Source organism: Anomaloglossus baeobatrachus, chromosome 1, assembly GCF_048569485.1.
Source record: "Anomaloglossus baeobatrachus isolate aAnoBae1 chromosome 1, aAnoBae1.hap1, whole genome shotgun sequence".
Lineage (NCBI taxonomy): Eukaryota > Metazoa > Chordata > Amphibia > Anura > Aromobatidae > Anomaloglossus > Anomaloglossus baeobatrachus.
Window position 1 is genome coordinate 322,958,956 of NC_134353.1, and position 19,694 is coordinate 322,978,649.

The 19,694-nt window shown below is 45.3% G+C and overlaps 1 protein-coding gene across 1 annotated transcript in view; it reads left to right on the top strand.

The window, feature by feature from the left end:
* LOC142298956 (N-acylethanolamine-hydrolyzing acid amidase-like) overlaps positions 1-18,876 on the top strand; it is a 109,613-nt gene extending 90,737 nt beyond the window's left edge. Inside the window, exons 11-12 of the mRNA XM_075341804.1 lie at positions 16,617-17,107; positions 18,523-18,876. Of these exons, the coding sequence (XP_075197919.1) occupies positions 16,617-17,107; positions 18,523-18,876 (845 nt within the window). The remainder of the gene's footprint in view (positions 1-16,616; positions 17,108-18,522) is intronic.
* Positions 18,877-19,694: the final 818 nt, after the last annotated feature.

A 19,694-nucleotide genomic window follows, 5' to 3' on the forward strand; every position in this document is an offset into this window, starting at 1 on the left:
TCCGCGCAGGTTCAAAACTACTCAAGCACGGACCCGGGGTTCGGAGTTCTCAGTGAATTCCGGGTAACGATCTGGGTCCGGCAATTCAGGAAATTAAATTATCCTCCATGCATATGCACTGCTTCCCCCACACATCAGCAGTCCACGGTCGTGTGTGACAGCATGTCTGACTGCTTTCAATTAGTGACGCTTATCTGTGGCTACAGGCTGCAGCTCCCAGTCATTCTTTTATCTTGGCTATGTATCAAAATAACAGGGACCACATGCAGATTTTTTTTAATTATTTAAATAAATAATTTTAAAAACCAGCGTGTGGTTCCCCCCAATTTTGTTACCCAGCTATGATAAAACCGACAGCTGGTGGCTGGAATTTTCAGACTGGGAAACCCATGCTTATTGGACCTCCCCAGCCTACGACAACTCCAGCTTTGCTACATTACTGAAGGCACAGCCCGTGGGCATAGAACATGACCGCAGGGTTCATGGTTTTGACAAACCTTTAACTAAGAAAATCAGTCAAGGACAAGTCCCTATTTGGAGCGCAATCACAAGATTTTTCTTAAAGAATAGCCGTCATTTTAATTTTTATTTCAGAAATAAATAGTACACATGAAAATAAGCAGCTTTGTAATATACTTTATCAGACAAATCTGCTTCTTTCTCTTCCTAGACTGATATTTAATTTTCAAAATTTTCATATCCCAGGAAAAATCTGTATTTAGTATATAAAATGAGCGAACCCAAGGTTCAGTCTTCGTACCAAACACAGAATTGAAAAAAAAAACAACAAAAAACAGAGTTTGGGTTTGGAGTTTGGGTGTTTTAGGTATGAACACCACTTGTGCGAGCATTACTGTGCTTGGGAATGACTGGGGCTCAGCCCAGTGTGAGCCCCTTGCAGTGTTTGAATAGCTCACACTGGGGGTAACAACAGCATTATCAGATGTAGTGTGCACCAAACAAAAAATAAATGGAAAAACCACTCCCAACCACCCCTTAAGTGTTCTGCTTATAGCTGGCTGCATGGGGGCGGAAACTCTAACTACCCAAGTAACAAATTCCATTAGGGTTCAGGTCATGTTCGGGTCACAAACCAAAGTTTATTAAAAGTCCAGCTGCATTTGTCGAACCGAACTTCCATGGGTCTGCTCATCTCTAGTGAAGAGTAGACAGATTTTTACATTACTAAAATAGGAGATGATAGTTGCTAATCATTAGATTCTATTTAGGGGACAGGGAGGGGCTTTACCTCTAGCTCCTCCCTCCTCCAGTTGTAATAAAATTTCATCAGTAGTAACTGCCATCTCCTATCTTATTAATGTAACATTCTGTCTTCACTATATACAGATTTTACTAGTAGTGAAGTGGGAATTTAAAAAGTAAATGATCAATCCACAGATTGAAAGAAGCAGAATTCTCTGATAAGATATAAGGCAATCTACTATTGATTTATGAAATAAAAATTAAAATTACTTTTATGCTTTAAGTTGCACGGTCCTTTTTTCTGAGTACATGGGTAAACTCCTAACTTTGTTCTCACTTCGACCAAATGGATGTCAAGACTTTAATTCGTCTATCTAGCACCGCACACACCATCTGGTTTGTTATCTTCCCAATGGTGAAGCTCTGGGAAGTTATACAATTACAATAAGGGTTTTTTCATACTCACAAAATGTTCACTTGCTACCATGTGCATAAAAAAACTTGTGGTGAGGTTGTCTGCCCGACACAGAGTTTCTCCATTACGGATCCTTCCCAAGGTCTAACTTACTTTCTACGTCCAGAACAAATATTTTATTTTGTATCATGATTTTTGCTTTTTTTTTGCAGGTTGGTGAAAAGGAGATGCAGCTTCTTATCTGGCTTGGAAGAACTATGATAGATTGAATGGATTTATCATACCTTTAATTAATTTTCAATAAAATCGGCCTTAGTATACCAAAGTGTTAATCAAATTTACAATTTTATATATTGTAATTATGTGTTATGGATAGTATTTTATATGGCATCTTATACTTTGAAAATAAATATGGAAATTGCTTGTTCAAAGAGGAAGAGGACTTGAACTTTGGTGCCATCTATTGAAAGTAGCAATCCTAAAAGTGAATATCGATCCTTTAACGAGCCTTGCCTTATGACTTAGGATAAAACCTACCTTGAAAATAAACAACTCATTTTACTTTTTTTCTGTGTGAAGTTTTATTGCTAAACTACTATATTGTGAAGAATATTTCCCACTGAATATAACCACTTAAAGCCTGGCATTCTCATCTCCATCACAGTGTTAATATTTTACTGCCATGATCTTAAAACTATCTTGAAAAATTATTTTCAGAAAAATAAAAGCAACAAAGAAATTTTTTTGTAAAACTAATAGTGATGTAAAAATAAATAAATAAAAAAAAATATGGCCAAATGTAAGACGGGAGGTCAGGGGATCTGCACTCATAGACATATCTATAACTATATAGAATATATTTAGTGCATATCTCGTTTTTTATTTCCCTCTGAGGCCCTTATACTATACTAGATGGTGGCCCGATTCTAACGCATCGGGTATTATAGAATTTATTGTGTAGTTAATGTATGATTTTTGTTATATATATAGATGTTGTTGTGTGTAGTTGTGAAGTGTTTGTGTAGGACGCTGTAAATGTTCTGGGTGTTGTCTGGGTGTGGGAGTGTGTGAGAGTGGTGTTGTTTGTGTTGCATTGTTGTGGAGCGCTGTGTGTCTGCAGCATTGTGTGTGTGTGATGCTGTGTGTGTTGCGCAGTTTGTGTGGGTGTGTGTGTGTGTTTTGAGGGAGGTATTTTTTGTGCAGTGTGTGTGTTGCGCGGTGTGTGTATATTTGTGTGTGCCGTGGTGTTTGTCTGTTGGGTGTTGTGGGTGTGCGGCGTTGTCTGTGTGTGTGGGTGTCTGTGTAGGGCGGTGTTTGTGGTTCCCAGTGTGTGTGTGGTGTGTTATGCGGTGCGTGTGTGGCGGTGTGTGTGTGTGTTTTGGGGGGAGGTGTGCACCCTCATCGTGCTCCATCCCCCATGCTGCGCACCCCCCATCGTGCTCCATCCCCCATGCTGCGCACCACCCATAATGCTCCATCCCCCATGCTGCATACCCCTATCGTGCTTCATCCCCCCATGCTGCCACCCCCCATCGTGCTTCATCCCCCATGCTGCGCACCCCCCATCATACTTCATCCCCCCATTGCTGCACACCACCCATCGTGATTCATCCCCCAATGCTGCGCACCCCCCATCGTGTTCCATCCCCATGCTGCGCACCCCTCAGAGAGGACTATAATAGGAGGACTATAATAGGAGGAGTATAATAGGAGGAGTAGTCCTGGGGAGAGAGGAGTATAATAGGAGGAGTAGTCCTGGGGAGAGAGGAGTATAATAGGAGGAGTAGTCCTGGGGGGGAGAGGAGTGTAATAGGAGGAGTAGTCCTGGGGGGAAAGGAGTATAATAGGAGTAGTAGTCCTGGAGGTGAGGAGTATAATAGGAGGAGTAGTCCTGGACGTGAAGAGTATAATAGGAGGAGTAGTCCTGGGGAGAGAGGAGTATAATAGGAGTAGTCCTGGGGGGAGAAGAGTAAAATAGGAGGAGTAGTCCTGGGGAGAGAGGAGTATAATAGGGGGAGTAGTCCTGGGGGAGAGGAGGATAATATGAGGAGTAGTCCTGGGGGGAGAGGAGTATAATAGGAGGAGTAGTCCTGGGGGGAGAGGAGTATAATAGGAGGAATAGTCCTGGGGAGAGAGGAGTATAATAGGAGGAGTAGTCCTCGGGAGAGAGGAGTATAATAGGAAGAGTAGTCCTGGGGAGAGAGGAGTATAATAGGAGGAGTAGTCCTGGGGGGAGAGGAGTATAATAGGAGGAGTAGTCCTGGGGAGAGAGGAGTATAATAGGAGGAGTAGTCCTCGGGAGAGACGAGTATAATAGGAAGAGTAGTCCTGCGGAGAGAGGACTATAATAGGAGTAGTAGTCCTGGGGAAAGAGGAGTATAATAGGAGGAGTAGTCCTGGGGGGTGAGGAGTATATTAGGAAGAGTAGTGTTTGCTGGATGCGATTTAACTTAGCTGTGTCTGCCATTGACCATTATTGCTGGGATATTCTGTATACAGCTTGAAATTCATCCATTAAGAGAAACAACCTTGTACAACCAATCTGATAAGGGCACAGTATATCCTAAGGGAAGGCTATGGCTATAAAGAGGGACTTCTTGGAGTCACCAGGGTTGATGGATGTTGCATGATCCAGTCTAAGGAGGGCTTTACACGTTGCGACATCGGTAACGATATATCCACCGGGGTCACGTCGTTAGTGATGCACATCCGACGCCGTTACCGACATCGCAGCGTGTAGGAGTAACGATCACCGATCGCAAAAACGTCAAAAATCGTTGACCGGTGACACGTCACTCCTTTTCATAATATGCTGCTGCTGCCGGTACGATGTTGTTCCTCGTTCCTGCAGCACCACACATCGCTGTGTGTGAAGCCGCAGGAACGACAAACATCTCCTTACCTGCGTCCGCCAGCAATGCGTAAGGAAGAAGGTGGACGGAATGTTATGTCCCGCTCATCTCCTCCCCTCCGCGTCTATTGGCCAGCCGCTTAGTGACGTCGCGGTGACGTCGCTGTGACGCCGAACGCAAGAAGGAGGGATTATGCATGTGAAGCTGCTGTAGCGATAATGTTCGCTACGGCAGCAATCACCACATATCGCATGTGCGATGGGGGCGGGAGCTATCGCGCTCGACATCGCTAGCAATTGCTAGTGATGTCACAGCGTGTAAAGCCCGCCTAAGCTCTTAGGAGCTGGCTAGGGGATCAGAATCAGGATGCCTTGTGGACTCGGTCTAGGGACTTTGGCTTCGACTAGAGGATCACTTGCCTACATGGCTTCAATCTAGGGACTCCGATTCGATTGGATACCATAACCACAGTCTAGGGATTTCGACTCTGGCTGCCAGGATTATATATCATCATACCAGAGACTACTTAAGGAAGAAACCAAGGTTGGGACAATTTGGTCACCTGGCTATAGACTTTGCAGACCTCACCCAGCTTCCTAAATCTGACATTATTCCATTCTCGGTGGGTGCCCGCCGAAAGCGAGGTGCTGCTGGATTGGAGTAAGTAGCCCTGGAAGCTCTGAGGCACAGACATTCTAAATCCCTGGTGAGCCAGCAGAAGGGTGAGAAACTGTTGTCTGTTAAATTTGTGTGTTTTGCTGGTTTTGTGCTATGTACCGTTAATTGTTTGGGGATCCAATAAAGTCTTAATATTGTGATTCCCTCTCCCTTTGTTGTCTGAGTAGTGTTCTGCCCACGGGTAAGGAGGTCGGGCGTTCAGTTGGGATGAGCCCTGGGCCATGCTGTCTTTCTAAAAGCGGCTGGGCCAGCGGACGAGAGCACCCACTGACCCCCGTGTCTCCACAAGGAGTATAATAGGAGGAGTAGTCCTGGGGGGAGAGGACTATAATAGGAGGAATAGTCCTGGGGGGAGAGGTGTCTAATAGGTGTAGTCCTGGGGGGAGAGGAGTATAATAGGAGGAGGAGTCATGGGGGGAGAGGAGTATAATAGGAGATGTAGTCCTGGCGGGAGAGGTGTCTAATAGGTGGAGTAGTCCTGGGGGGAGGTGTCTAATAGGTGGAGTAGTCCTGGGGGGAGGTGTCTAATAGGTGGAGTAGTCCTGGAGGGAGATATATAGGTAACCAATGTGTGCGGGGGTGGGGCCGAGCGGCCAATGTGTGCAGGGGGTGGGGCCAATGTGTGCGGGACCGAGCAGGCAATGTGTGGGGGGCGGGGCCAAGTGGCTAATGTGTACGGGGGGCGGGGACGAACGGCCAATGTGTGGGGGCGGGGCTGAGCCGAGCGGCCAATGCGTGCAGGGGGTGGGGCCGGGCCAAGCCCAGCGGCCAATGCGACGGTTGTCACTGTAATTACGCCTTTTTGGAGCAAGACAGACAGACAGACAGAAAAAGGCAATCTAATATATATAGCTGAGTGTATGTGTGTGTGTGTGTGTGTGTGTGTGTGTCCCCGCTAAAGGAATCCGCACCGTCGCATTTACAATCATGAAATTTTGTACAGACACCTCATGTGACCCAGGGAGCGTCGTAGACTATGTTTTGACAGAAATATTTAACCCCGTGCTTTACAGTTAGTCTCTAAAATCCTGCTGCCATTAAACTGAATGCAGGTGGGAGCTATACCACTGTCAGTGGTTGCTATAGGAACAAAATAAACTGTTAGTTGAAGCTCATGCGTGAGGTAATAAGATGTCGGTGGAGAGATGGATAGAGAGATAGAATAAGACAGACAGACAGAGACACAGACAGAGACAGATGGGTAAAGAGACAGACAGACAGACGGGGAAAGAGACATCCCTGGAAAGAGACAGCCCTGGAAAGAGACAGCCGGGCAAAGAGACAGCCGGGCAAAGAGACAGACGGGCAAAGAGACAGCCGGGCAAAGAGACAGATGGGCAAAGAGACAGCCCTGAAAAGAGACAGATGGGCAAAGAGACAGCCCTGGAAAGAGACAGACGGGCAAAGAGACAAACGGACAAAGAGACAGACAGGCAAAGAGACAGCCCTGAAAAGAGACAGATGAGCAAAGAGACAGACGGGCAAAGAGACAGACGGGCAAAGAGACTGACAGGCAAAGAGACAGATGGGCAAAAAGACAGACCTGGAAAGAGACAGACGGAGAAAGAGACAGACAGGCAAAGAGACAGACGGGGAAAGAGACAGACGAGGAAAGAGACAAGCGGGGAAAGAGACAGGCGGGGAAAGAGACTGGCGGGGAAAGAGGCAGACCGGGAAAGAGCAATGCAGCCGGCGGCAATGAGGAAGTAAAGAGGTAGGCGGGATGTTACGGCCGCTCATCTCCACCCCTCCACTTCTATTGGACGACCGCTTAGTGACGCCGCTCTGACGCGGTTCGCAGGCCACATCGACGTCGCTAGGCAGGTAAGTCCGTGTGACAGGTGTTAGCAATGTTGTGCGCCACGGGCAGCGATTTGCCCGTGACGCACAACTGACAGGGGCGGGTGCTTTCACCAGCGACATCGCTAATGATGTCGCTTTGTCTAAAGCCCGCTTAAGAGAATCGTGACTTGCTGTGCTCACGTTGCTTCTCTTTCAGTTGCTTTTTTTGTTGCTGAAAAAAAAGCACCATGTCAATTGTTTTAGCCTTTTTTCCTGCTTTTTTCCCCAATTGACTTCAATGGAGTTGGTTAAAAACGCATGTATAATGCCCACGTTGCTTTTTTTGTGTGCTTTTTTATGTGCTTTTTGACGTCACTTGAGTTCCTTGCAATAGAGATGAGCAATCCTGATCGGCAAAGATCGGAAAAAAATCATACAATCTTTGGCCAGATGAGGATTGGACATCCGATCATTTACCATAAAAGATCTTGCCAAGGATAGGTGAATGATCGGATGGCAAAAAAAACATCCTCTCCTTGCCCATCACAGCTATGTCAAGTGTTGGCATTGCTGTGATTGGCCACTGTAAAAAACAAAAAGAAAGCAAAAGGGTTACAGCAGTACATACTTACTGAGTCCCCGCAGCTGTGGCTTTAATTCTGGGGCCGAAAATTACCTCTAAGGAATATTCACTGCTTTCCCTGCCCACCGGTGTATCTGATTGGTTGCAGCCAGACCCCACCCTAGAAAGCATCTGTTGCTTGGTTCGAATCACAGGCACTGTCTCAGGGTCAATATAATGGTATAAAATAAATAAATAAATAAATAAAACAATTGGCATAGGATCCCCCCCTATTGATACCAGCACTGATAAAGCCGGCTACAGGCCGATACCAGCCAGGGTAAAGCCACACGGCTGAAGGCTGGTATTCTCAGGATGGGGAGCTCCGCATTATGGGGAGCCCCCCAGCCTAACAATATCAGCAAGCAGCCACCCGGAATCGCCGCATCCATGAGACAGTACCGGAACTCTACCCGGCTCATCACGAATTGCCCTGGTGCAGTGACAATCGGGGTAATAAGGAGTTAATGGCAGCAGACCATAGCTGCCACTAAAGGGGGCTAGCGATGTCGCTCGTGAAAACACCCGCCACCATCGTTTGTGGAAATCGCTGCCCGTGGTGCACAATATCGCTAACACACGTCACACGTACTTACCTTCCTAGCAACGTCGCTGTGGGCGGCGAACAACCTCTTCGTTAAGGGGGAGGTTCATGCGCTGTCACAGCGACGTCACACAGTGGCAGACCAATAGAAGCAGAGGGGCGGAGAGCAGCCGCATTAATCACATGCCCACCTCGTTGCCGGAGGACGCAGGTAAGCTGTTGTTCGTCATTTCCGTGGTGTCACACGTAGCGATGTGTGCTGCCTCAGGAACAACGAACAACCTACGTCAGCAATGACTAAACGAGATTTTGAAAATGAACGACGTGTCAACGATCAACAATTAGGTGAGTATTTTTTATTGTTAACACTCACTCGTAGCTGTTACACGCAACGACGTCGCTAACGATGCTGGATGTGCACCACGAATTTTGTGACCCCGACGACATATCATTAAATATGTCGTTGCGTGTAAAGCCCCCTTAAGTCCCAGGTTAATCATGGCAGGTGTTAAAGAAGTTTACAAGTTAAAGAAAATAAACACACACATCCAAAAAATCCTTTATTTGGAATGAAAGACAAAAAATCACCCTCTTTCACCACTTTATTAATCCCCAAATACCCCTCCAGGTCCAACGTAATCCACATGAGGTCCCACAACGCTTTCAGCTCTGCTACATGAAGTTGACAGCGAGTGGCCACAGACCACGACCGCTCTCTGTCAGCTCCACGCAGCAACTGAAGTGAGCCACGCGATCAGCGATGATGTCACTCAGATTACTCGCGGCCACCGCTCTCAGATGGAGGACTCCAGCTGTGGGCGCGGGTCACCTGAGTGACGGCACCGCTGATCGCGCTGCTCACTTCAGTCACTCAAGGGATTTGTGGTCACAAGTGAATCCTTCACGTGTGACCGCAAATCAGGCTGCGACACAGAAAGAGAAAGAGAGCCGCGCGATGTCAGTGAAATCGGGTGAAGCTCTGACGTCACTGCTGCGGACTCCTGTGTCCTGGCACTGACCTCGTAGGTTCATCTGAGTTCATGACAGCACACAGAGACAGAGCCGCGGTATGACAATGAAGTCGGGTGAAGTTCATCCAAGTTCATTCTCATTGCGCGACTCTGTCTGTGTCTGCTGTCAGCGGGCATGTAGCAGAGCTGAATTGCCGGGGGACCGCACTGACAAAAATGCATCCAAAATGCATCCAAAATACATGTGTTTTTGATGCATTCTTTTTGTCAAAACGCAGTGTCAAGTCTGCCAAGAGGGTGCATTTATTTCTGCACTAGTCAGGATGCAGTGTGCGCACGAGCCCTAAATCCGCAGTGGAAATTCTGTGGGTAAATCCGCAGGGAAAAAAAAACAAAAAAACAGCTTTTTTTAATTAATATTTTGCTGGAGAAGGACTACAGAAATGTTATAAACATTTTCTGCAGCATTTCTGCAGCGAAATCCGTGGCAATTTTGCGGGTAAATCCGCAGCGTGCACACATGGCCTTAATGTTGTGCATTAAATAAAGAACGTTTTATCTTTGGTGAGTGCCGCCTTTTCACTTCTTGTTGATGGATTTACATTTTATAGATATGATTACTTTTTTAGTTTGTTAGTAAAGCCATCATGAACATCTGAAGAAAGAAGCCTGCAGAAAGCTCTCGTACTATTGTATGGCGATTACAAGGATTTTAACCATTGTACTCCCAATTTTCTGTTTTCGTTTTTTCTCCCTTTCTTTTTCATTTTTTCCATTCATTCACATAGACATATGAGGGCTTGTTTTTTGCAGGACGAGTTGTAATTTTGAATGAAACAATTAATTCTACCACATAGTGTACTGGAAAACAGTAAAAAAAATTCCAAGTATGTTGAAATTGCAAAAAAAAGTACAATTCCACAATGGTGTTATGAGGTTTTTTATTTACCATGTTAACTATGTGATAAAACTGACCACGCAGATGAATACGCAGATATCAAACATGTATAGGGTTTTTTTTATTTAAGTGTTGAAAAATTTTTCTGAAATTTGTAAAACTTTTTTTGCCTTTTGTCGCCATTTACCGAAACCCATAGCGTTTTAATTTGTTTGGGATATGGGGCTATGTGAGGGCTTATTTTCTGTGCCCTGAGCTGATTTTTTTACTGATACCATTTCAGGGCAGATATGAAGTTTTGATCACTTCATATTGCATTTCATTTAAAAAACATAATTGTGGCGTTTTCATTTTTTTCTCATTGCACAGTTTACAGATCAGATCAGTTTACTTTAGATAGATTAGAACTAGGGATGATCGAATACTTCGATTATTCGGCTTCGCAAATATTTTCCGAATACGTCGCCGCTATTTGACTATTCGCGAATATTCGATGCGCAATGTAAGTCTATGGGAAACCCGAATAACAACTATTCGGAACTATTCGGGCTCCCTATAGACTTACATTGCGCATCGAATAGCGGCAAGGTATTCGGAAAAAATTCGCCAAGCCAAATAATTGAAGTATTCGATCATGCCTAATGAGAACTTTACAAGCGCAGCAATACAAAATATGTGTATTTTTTTTAATTGTTTTAATGCTTTTATCAGTGTGGCTCCTGCTGTAGACTCTGGGGTCTCCAAGAGAGTGGAACCCTGGGCACCTGCCCAGCTTGCCCTCTTCAACCCCTTAACGCTGACCCTGTGTGAATTGGATGAGTTGTTACTGACATCCTCTGGGAGAATAATGTCAATAGCACCATTAGAAATATACTTAGAAAATTGGTCCATGTACAAAACATATTTCACTCTCTGTATATCTGGAGCAGCCGGCCACAATATTGTCCTAAAACTTTTCAGCAGAAACAATGAAGACAAACTGCAACACATGGGAGCCCATAAGCTAGACCAGTGTTTCTCAACCTACAGTCCTCAGGGATGTGAGGTCCTGTTGGTCCAGGTTTGATTAGTTGAATGCTTATAACACTATGTAACTGTGTAAATAATTTATAGCACATGCAGTGTACAGATTAGTATTCATAGGCATATTATAATGAGGGCAATCTGGGCTACCACCCGAGGCTCCAGAGGAGAGGGCAAGCTGGGCAGGTGCCCAGGGTTCCACTCTCTTGGAGACCCCAGAGTCTACAGCAGGAGCCACACTGATAAAAGCATTGAAACAATTAAAAAAATACACATATTTTGTATTGCTGCGCTTGTAAAGTTCTCATTAGGGATGATCGAATACTTCAATTATTTGGCTTGGCGAATATTTTCCGAATACCTCGCCGCTATTCGACTATTCGATGTGCAATGTAAGTCTATGGGGAGCCCGAATAGTTCCGAATAGTTGTTATTCGGGTTTCCCATAGACTTACATTGCGCATCGAATATTTGCAAATAGTCAAATAGCGGCGACGTATTCGGAAAATATTTGCGAAGCCGAATAATCGAAGTATTCGATCATCCCTAGTTCTAATCTATCTAAAGTAAACTGATCTGATCTGTAAACTGTGCAATGAGAAAAAAATGAAAACGCCACAATTATGTTTTTTAAATAAAATGCAATATGAAGTGATCAAAACTTCATATCTGCCCTGATATAGTATCAGTAAAAAAATCAGCTCAGGGCACAAAAAATAAGCCCTCACATAGCCCCATATCCCAAACAAATTAAAACGCTATGGGTTTCGGTAAATGGCGACAAAATTCAAAAAAACGTTTTACAAATTTCAGAATTTTTTTTTAACACTTAAATAACAAAAAAAAAAGTCCTGACCAGATTTCCTTCACTATAATGTTTGCGCTACCAACAGCGGTGCACATATCCAATCAGGGGGCTTTCCTGAAGCTCTGCTGTTAGCAATACAGAATGGCAGCTCAGCTCCAGGGGAGCTCCCGTGGTTTGTTGTGTGACATAGGGGTGTGATTACATCAGCAGCCTGTGCCAGAATGTACGCACCAGCCACAAGAAGTGGAGCCTTGGGGAACGGAGCAGAGCGCCTGAGGAATGTGAGCAAGGTGAGTATGTGTTGTGTGTGTGTGTGTGCTTTTTATATGTATGTGTAATGTGTGCCTGTATATAGCGGATTATGTAGTGGCTCATACTGTATATAGGGGCTATGTGAAGCTCATACTGTATATAGGGGGCTATGTGAGGCTCATACTGTATATAGGGGGGCTGTGTGAGACCTCATACTATATATGGGGCTATGTGTGGGCTCATGCTGTACATAAGTGGCTATGTGGGGGCTCATACTGTATATAGGGAGCTATATGAGGTCTCATCCTGTACATAGGAAGCTATGTGAGGGCTCATACGGTATATAGGGAGCTATGCGGGGGCTCATAATGTATATAAAGAGCTGTGAGTGCTCATGCTCTATATAGGGGTTGTATATGGACACATACTGTGTATAGGGAGCTGTGTGTGGGCTCATGCTACATATATATAGGAGGATTGGCCCCCTTCTCAGTGAGCTGGACATTTCATTCTGTGAATCCCCCTGACTGTGTGTGTCCTGTTGGGACCCGGTCGCTCTCAGCCCTTAGCCACATTGAGGCCTATTTTAGACCCATGGTAAGGTTTTAATATTAGAGAGTGTAGGTACTATCCCAACTGGGTACACCTTGGCGTTGGTGGGATAGCTTTATGCCTTTTTTGATCAAAAACAGTGTTTACTAAGTACCCTATGTTTATATGCACTATGCTTTTATTTAGTTACAGCAGGGTATGTTTTCACAATTTTTTCCTTGGTTTCTCTTTGTCTGATGGCCAGTGTGAACATGGTCTCACAAGTACCATGTATACCATCTCATACTCCGGCTCACTTTTTTGTTTTTATGTAGTTTTTTTGTATTCAGTACAAACGGGGAGTGGCCCCCTTCTCAGCGAGCTGGACATTTCATTCTGTGAATCCCCCTGACTGTGTGTGTCCTGTTGGGACCCGGTCGCTCTCAGCCCTTAGCCACATTGAGGCCTATTTTAGACCCATGGTAAGGTTTTAATATTAGAGAGTGTAGGTACTATCCCAACTGGGTACACCTTGGCGTTGGTGGGATATCTTTATGCTTTTTTTTATCAAAAACAGTGTTTACTAAGTACCCTATGTTTATATGCACTATGCTTTTATTTAGTTACAGCAGGGTATGTTTTCACAATTTTTTCCTTGGTTTCTATATATATAGGAGCTGTGTGAGGGCATATCCTATATATAGGGAGCTATGTGAGGTCTTACCCTGTACATAGCGAGCTATGTGAGGGCTCATACTGTATATAGGGAGCTATGTGGGGGCTCATATGGTATAGAAGGAGCTGTGAGGGGTTCATGCTGTATATAAGGGGCTGTGTGTGGGCTCATGCTATATATATGCTGCATTCTACAAACGTGTCTACCAGCTCCTGACTCCCCGTGTACACCTCAAAATATAATTTGATATGCTCCTGTGTTGTATGTAAATTAGGGTGGTCCGATACGCATCCTTACTGTGGCGTCTCTCCCTCCTCGCTGCTGCTAATCGCGTCCTCCTGCTTTGATTGATGTGAACAACACGTCCTGTGTCATCCTGTTAGGGCCAGGTGGACGGGCAGACCCAGGAGGTGGATCCACTGGGCCGAACTCCTTGATGAAGGTAAGGGGTCTGGTAGCTGGAGCACTACGGGTAGCAGGACAGTCCGTGCACAAGAGTAGAATGGAGAAGTCCCTGGGACCACGGAGTCACTGATGGTAGTCCGGGTGACGGAGCTCAGGTTCGGAAGCCGAGATGTTGTCAGGCGGAGTCCGGAACCGATGGAGCGAGAGGACGGGTCACCACAGGGATCAGAGAAGGAACGGACTGTCAGGATGGCAGATAGTCAGCGTTCGGATTCGGCAGGACCGGATGGCGAGGCAGGATTGGCTCTAGAAGAGAGAGAGGTGAGTATCTCACAGGAACACAAGGAGACCTGACTCCTAGCTTGGGAAACACGAAGAACAGGCCCCGCCCACTTGGACACTAACCCCTTTATACCCTGTACCTGTGTGCTCAATTTCCTGTCAGTGGACGCTGGCCCTTTAAGAAAGGGTCAATGACCGCGCGCGCGCCCTAATGCGCATGCGTGAGGCCCGGGTGCCAGAAGCCAGGGCAGGGAGCGGTGAGGAGGAAGCAGGAGAGCCGGGCTGGGGCTGTGTAGCCGACGGGCGCCGGGAGCGGGGACCAGGACGCCTGGGGACCGCAGGCAAAGGGGGCTGGAGACCGGGGTGCGGCGGACGCCGGACAGAGGAACCGGGGGGCGACGCAGGGAAGCCGGGGAGCAGAGCAGGGGACCCGGGGAGCGTGACACATCCATATAGTGAACAGAGATCTCGCGTCTGCGCTGTAGCCTTGCAAGCACACACTGCTCTGCCCTACTGCGGGCTGAGCATAGAACATCATTGTGCAAGTGCTGAGTGACGTCATTGCAATGTCATTCTGATTTTGGCGCATTTTCCCTGTGTCATTTCTCATTATTACACATAACCTATTTTATGGGCATCTATGGTTTGATTAATTTGCCTGTGTAGATTGGATGGGTTGTTACCAATATCTGGTGAGAATTTCATGTCAATAGCACCTTTAGAAAATATAAACAAATCAGTGACGTGTTCAATACTTATACAGCTGGTGAAATATATACCAGTCATGTATTATCCTGTAAACCCTATGTAATATACTATATACAGGTAATATGTGACTGGTAAAATATCTGGATATCATATTGCATACACAGGATAATAAGTGACTGGTACATCATATACGATAAACTTTTTTTTACTTATGTGGAGTTTAAGTTTACATTGATGACTTGGTAGATCAAGAATGTTTGAAAAAATATATAAAAAATATTCATAGGTAAGTATCTTGCAGATCTATGCTTAGGTGTGACCACCTTTATTCCGGGGATATTTCATTTTTAGGAGTGCAGAAAATCACTGCGTACTGTGCTTTCCTACATATCTGAAATGAAGGAGTGAAGGAATGGCATCTTCCAAGGAGTGATAAATAAAATTAAAAAAACCTTTATTCAAAGCATTTTGAAAACACTAAAAAATCTGCAGCATGTTGACTCCTGATGTGTTTCTTAGATAAAAAAAAATCTCCTAATGATAGTACATGCACACCACAAATTTAACAACGTATGCTACAGAACATAATAATACACAGATCTACACAGAAATTTTTCTACATACAGCATGGTGAGCTTCCCCTTTTTTCTTTTGGTTTACTACAAATCTGAAAACGTATATCCAGCTTAAAGAGAACCTGTCAGGTGAAATATGCACCCAGAATCATGAGAAGTTCTGAGTGGATATTGCTAATCCCTGTCTAACTGTCCCAACATCTAGTAGCACACTCTATATGAGGAAAACCTGGTGACAGGTTCCTTTTAACATGTTTACAAAATCTGCCCGTGGAAAAAACTGACAGCACTTGAATCAGTTTGTATGAGCGCTTGGTGCGCACGCGCGGCTCCCTGGGTGACGCGTCCTCAGAGCCGCTCGTGCGCGCTGACGGCACGGCCGGCTCTGAGCGGATTCTGTATTGGAGTGATGGCTTACGTTTACGGGCACACCCCCTGCTGGTAAGTACGGCGGTGCGTCGTACGGTTGTCTAGGTTACACATCCCTGACACCGCACTTGCGCCCGTTGCCATAGCGGTGGGGCGTTTCCGTATACCCTCACTTCCGGCCCACCTTCTAGTAACAGCTGTACGCTGTTTCTCTGAACATAAGGGTATATAAACCCTGATTTGTGACACTGACCCTGTGCCTCTCCATCTTGATAAAGCAATCCTACTGTGCGAAACGCGCGTCGATGAAGTCCAGGTTCCTCTCTGGGGATTTTCTAAATTGAAGGTTTATTCTGCTCCTCCAACTGAAGGTCTAACCCTGTTCCTCCAAACTGAAGGTCTAACCCTGTTCCTCTAAACCAAAGGTCTAACCCTGTTTTACTCTCTGCGCCATTATCCCAGGTAAATACTTTGTCCTTTAGCCGGGAGTTTTCAATACGTATTTATCATCTTTTATATGGCTACTGTGCCACTACAATGAACTTGTATAGTCTAATTTAGACTGCCGTTTGTTTAACTCAACCTCTTTTTTCTGCGTGGTGCAGGGAATAAGGGATTTTTTTCTGTTTTTTCCTTCTTTGTGGGCAGTTAACCATATAAAGTATACGGTCAGGTCCCCCATCCATATCAGATTATTTTCTGTATTGTAATATCCCTATACTGCTGACCTTTAGGATATTTGCTAATTAGTACTTTGTCCTTACCGTGTAACAATCTTACATTCAACCGGATGACTCGTTGTGGTGATGTTTTTACTTGTATCTAAACTGTCTATTGTGTTTTTTTCATAATAAAGAATTGTTATACTTTGCACATATACTCCTTGTTCTCTTGTTTTTTATATGTAACTATGAGTAGTGCTGCTTGAAGAGGTGGTTTATTATGCCACCTCTCAGCAATCTATATATTGGACTCAATGTTGAGATTTTTGTTTCTGATATGTCTTTCTGTGTCTTTCACAGTTATCTCTCAACTAATCATGGATTTCCGTGCCCGAGATCGAGCGTGGCATGCACACTTTGATGATGTTCTAAAAGACCATAATAGTAGTACTAGTAGTGATGTTCATTATATTGATAATGATACTCTTATTCTGAAATATAAAGAGCTTTTGAAAAAAAGATTAAGGATACATTGGAACCGCGCTTTGCTTGACAAATATTTGGATAGGGACATGGTGCCCCGTGGACTTCGGGTGCAGATTTTTCCCTCTTTTCCGGTGGAGGACACCTCCTTCCTGTCTCTGTTGAAAGAACATAATACTACCTCACTTGCCACTATGGAGACCGAATTGGAGGAGTTGGAGGGTAACATTAAAAAGAAATGTTCCACAGAACTGGTGGCTAAAATGGAGGCTGAAATTGAGCGGGATCTGACAAAACTTAAAAAGGAGATCAGAGGCCAGAAATTGAAGAAATTTAATATGGATTTATCCGATTATGCTAATTCTACTGTTTATAAGTGGCACTCGGCGACTCGTGCTGGCCCTCGTTCCAGGAGTTATCCCCAGGGACAGTCCACCTCCATGACCTCTCTTAGTTCTATAAATGGCTCTTCATCTGAAGCGTCGTTTGGGGCTTGCGAAACGGAATTAAATATGGGAGCTCGGGCAGTGTGACTTGGAATAAACAGGCTTCGAAAGGAAGCAACAAAAGTATTAAAAATAGATTACAGGTGATTAATCTTTCTTCGCACGTTCTTTCCGACGCCCAGCTGGAGGTGCTATCTAGGGGGTTAACTTTTTCTCCAACAACCCACTTTGATTATTTTACAGCTTTGAAGGATACTTATTTGTTTGTACAGAAGATTATTTTGAAAAAACTACATCACAAAATACACAGTTTGGAGATGGACTGCCCAGCCGAACGTGAGGCTTTACAGGCCCTGGAGGATCTGCTCTCAGAACAGTCCAGTGTCTCATCAGGTGTGTTCCCTAGGTCTCTACTGCCCAGATCGTCGAGGTTCCCCCCCTGTCAGTATGCCCCTCTGTGGAGGTTTTCCCCGTCTAGTGATGGAAGAATTCAAACAAATACTCACTGGAAGACGTGGTGACAACCTAACCCATCAGCAGAGAATTGCTCTGAAGGAATTAAGTAATCTTAAGAATGTTGTCATCAAATCTGCTGACAAGGGGGGAACATCGTCATCTGGGCAGTGGAAAAATACAAAAAAGAAGCATTGAGACAGCTTCGTGATAAACATACTTATGCCAAACTTTCCTATAACCCATTACAGAAATTTTCGGTTGAGTTGCAGTGTATCTTGGAGGCGGCCCAGGAGGTTGGACTGATTGCCAAAAATATAATGGAGGGACTCTACACTAAATATCCTAAGGTACCAACATTTTATTTGTTGCCCAAAATCCATAAAGATGCCCTTGATCCCCCTGGGCGTCCCATCGTGTCCCATGGAGGGCTTGAATGAATGACCCCATTTGTAAATTTATTGATTATCATCTGAAACCTTTAGTGGAAACCTTGCCCTCATATGTCCGTGACACGACGGACGTTCTCAGGCGGATCGATGGCATCTTTATGGACCATGACATGTTAATTGTTACGGCTGATGTGGAGAGTCTCTACACATGCAATTCCCACTCTGATGGATTGGAGGTTGTCCGCCTCTTCCTTGAGATGGGCGGTCGGGATGGCGATCTAAACAGGTTGATTCTCGAGCTGCTTCACTTTGCCCTCACACATACTTTTTTTCTGTTCAAGGACCAGTATTATCTGCAGGCCGCGCCCTCACATACGTCAACCTCTTCCTCGGTATGTGGGAGAGGTTGGTTTTTGGTGACGGGGGGCGGGGGCCGGTCCCCATGTGCAGTGCTATCTCAGATATATTTATGACGTTCTTTTCTTTTGGCAGGGCACTGTGGAGCAGCTTGATACATTTATGGCAGTGTTGAATAACAACAATCTTAATATCAAACTGACTTATAAGCATAGCAGCAGGTGCATTGACTTTTTGGATATTAACATCGAGGTGGATTCACTATCTACTATCCAAACTAATGTGTATCAGAAGTCCACCTCTGTCAATGCCCTGCTGCATGCTTCCTCTGCCCATACACCAGCTACAATTCGCACCATCCCGACTGGCCAGTTTTTGAGGACGAGGCAGATCTGTTCCTCCGACCAGTCTTTTGAAAGTCAGTCCGCTAAACTCATGGGCCGCTTCCGTGATCGGGGTTACAGTAACTGTTGTATCAGGAAAGGCTAATGCATCCTAAAAAGACCCCACGCAATCAACTATTAAATTATACTCCTAAACAACCGTCGGATGACCTTCCTGTTTGTTTTATAAGTACTTACAACAGTCATTGGCAGACTATGCGGAGTATCCTGTGTAGACACTGGCCTGTTCTGAAATCCGATCCTACCTTGGCTAGCTTGCTCCCGTCTCGTCCCCCTATGACAGCCCATCGTTCTAAAAATCTCCGTGATACGCTGGTAAGAAGCCACTATGTGCCCCCATCCACCAATCCGTTCTCCACCCGTGGCCCTCTACAAGGGTGCTTCCCATGCGGACGCTGTATTGCGTGCCCTAACGTGGTACGCACCAATACGTTTGCCTCCTCTGACAGCTCTCGAGTAATGAATATCAGGGACTACATCAATTATACTACTACTCACGTTGTATATTACGCAACGTGCCCATGCTCCCTGGTGTATATCGGTGTTACGGTTGCTGCGAGCACTGGAGACTATGTCCAGATTTCTTGCTACTGCACATGTGCGAGCGCTGGAGACTAAGTCCAGATTTCTTGCTACTGCACATGTGCGAGCGCTGGAGACTAAGTCCAGATTTCTTGCTACTGCACATGTGCGAGCGCTGGAGACTAAGTCCAGATTTCTTGCTACTGCACATGTGCGAGCGCCGGAGACTAAGTCCAATCTTGGAGCCATTGCACATGTGCGGGTGACATCATCGCTGACACGAGGTCACATGTCTCTGACACCTTCTATGCCGATTGGTCGCTGGTCATGTGACGTCTTGCTCGGTGATAGGCCAGCATGACGTCACTCCTGTCGTTCTGG